The sequence below is a fragment of the Pundamilia nyererei genome, unplaced genomic scaffold (genome assembly GCF_000239375.1).
Source record: "Pundamilia nyererei isolate P.nyererei 1_Seehausen unplaced genomic scaffold, PunNye1.0 scaffold01099, whole genome shotgun sequence".
Classification (NCBI taxonomy): Eukaryota; Metazoa; Chordata; class Actinopteri; order Cichliformes; family Cichlidae; genus Pundamilia; species Pundamilia nyererei.
The window spans coordinates 21222-22651 of NW_005188500.1; the positions used below are offsets into that span (position 1 = coordinate 21222).

At 39.7% G+C, this 1430-nt stretch overlaps 1 protein-coding gene across 1 annotated transcript in view; it reads left to right on the forward strand.

Annotated features, from left to right (window-relative positions):
* The window catches only part of LOC102215071 (NXPE family member 3-like), a 20320-nt gene extending 19721 nt beyond the window's left edge, over positions 1-599 (forward strand). Inside the window, exon 5 of the mRNA XM_013908088.1 lies at positions 46-599. Within this exon, the coding sequence (XP_013763542.1) occupies positions 46-599 (554 nt within the window). The remainder of the gene's footprint in view (positions 1-45) is intronic.
* The last annotated feature ends 831 nt before the right edge of the window (positions 600-1430 follow it).

Consider the following 1430-nt stretch of genomic DNA (forward strand, 5'->3'; position numbering starts at 1 on the left):
ATTTTATTCATGTAGCTTAACTTATTCCCTTTGGAATTCTTTTAGATCTAAAGGAGTTTAACCTGCATAGCCCCAAGTCTATCGGACCTTTAATGGCGCTGGACTATGCAAACAATATCTTTGTGACGCACCGCGCCCACGGTCCTCCTCTGCGTACTGTCAATGTCCCATCCATGGAGCTGCATTATATTGCCAATGAGCTGGACAATGTGGTTGGAGGTAGTAACACTGTAGTAGTTTTTGGCATCTGGGCACACTTTGACAATTTCCCTATTGAGTTCTACATCCGTCGACTGATGTCCATTCGCAGGGCAGTGGTAAGGCTACTGTCCAGGGCTCCAGGCACTGTGGTTGTCATTCGGACTGGAAATCCCAAATCTTTTACACCCTCTGGTGCATTTGTCAACAGCGACTGGTACACTTTTCAGCGGCTAAAGGCACTCAGGGCTGTGTTCAAAGGCTTCAATGTCCATCTGGTCGATGCCTGGGAGATGGTTCTGGCCCACCACCTGCCACACAACATGCACCCACAACCTCCAATTATCAAGAACATGATTAATGTTCTTTTATCCTACATATGTCCTCAAAAGGTTGGATAGATGTGTTTCAGCAGCCTATGCAGACACATCTTATCTATAATATGTATGCTTCAAATTCATAGGAGCAGACTATGGTGGCACATAATCTTAATAACTTTTTTGTTATGACAACAATAATTCATTTGAAACATGAGGGGGGGGGATGCAAAGCTGACATATTCCAATGTCTTCCTAAGAGAGGAAGCACCTGACAAATTATGCTGTCTCTAAGTTTGATTTTATGTAATTATATTTGAGCAGGTCGACTAATTACATCAGTCAGTCTTTCACAGGCTGTGAGCAATCAACATAACTCTAGTGCTGTCCATCTAGCTGGTTATTACAGTTGACTACCAGCCTTCAATTTGTTTCTTCATTTTGCAAAATTTTGTAATTCCTTGTTTGAAAATACCGTGCACACTTTCTTGTTTTGTTTTTACATTGCAGATTGCTTGGAAAACCAAAGTGAAGTTTTTTCCCATTCACTGAACTAGCTAATTTGTATCTGAGAAGGGTCCTGCGACTGTGGTGCATGAATAATTTGTGGGGTTTGATTTGAGCTAATGAATTAAAAAGTATACATATACACACTGATTATTGTTTCACTATGTTGTCACTTATTGGCAGACCTGAAGTTAAATAAATAAAAATGCTTTTGAAATTGTTGCATCTTTAAAAAATAAAAAATTATCACAGCAGTGACCTCATGGCATGTGTAGCAAACAGGAAGTGGTAAAGGGGTCCTCAGAGTGTAAGCTGCCCACAATAATTCCTGATTTTTTTTGTACTTTTAAAGAAATCTGATGGTGTTCACAAAAACTCTGGACACGATTTTAATCACTTAAATTAATA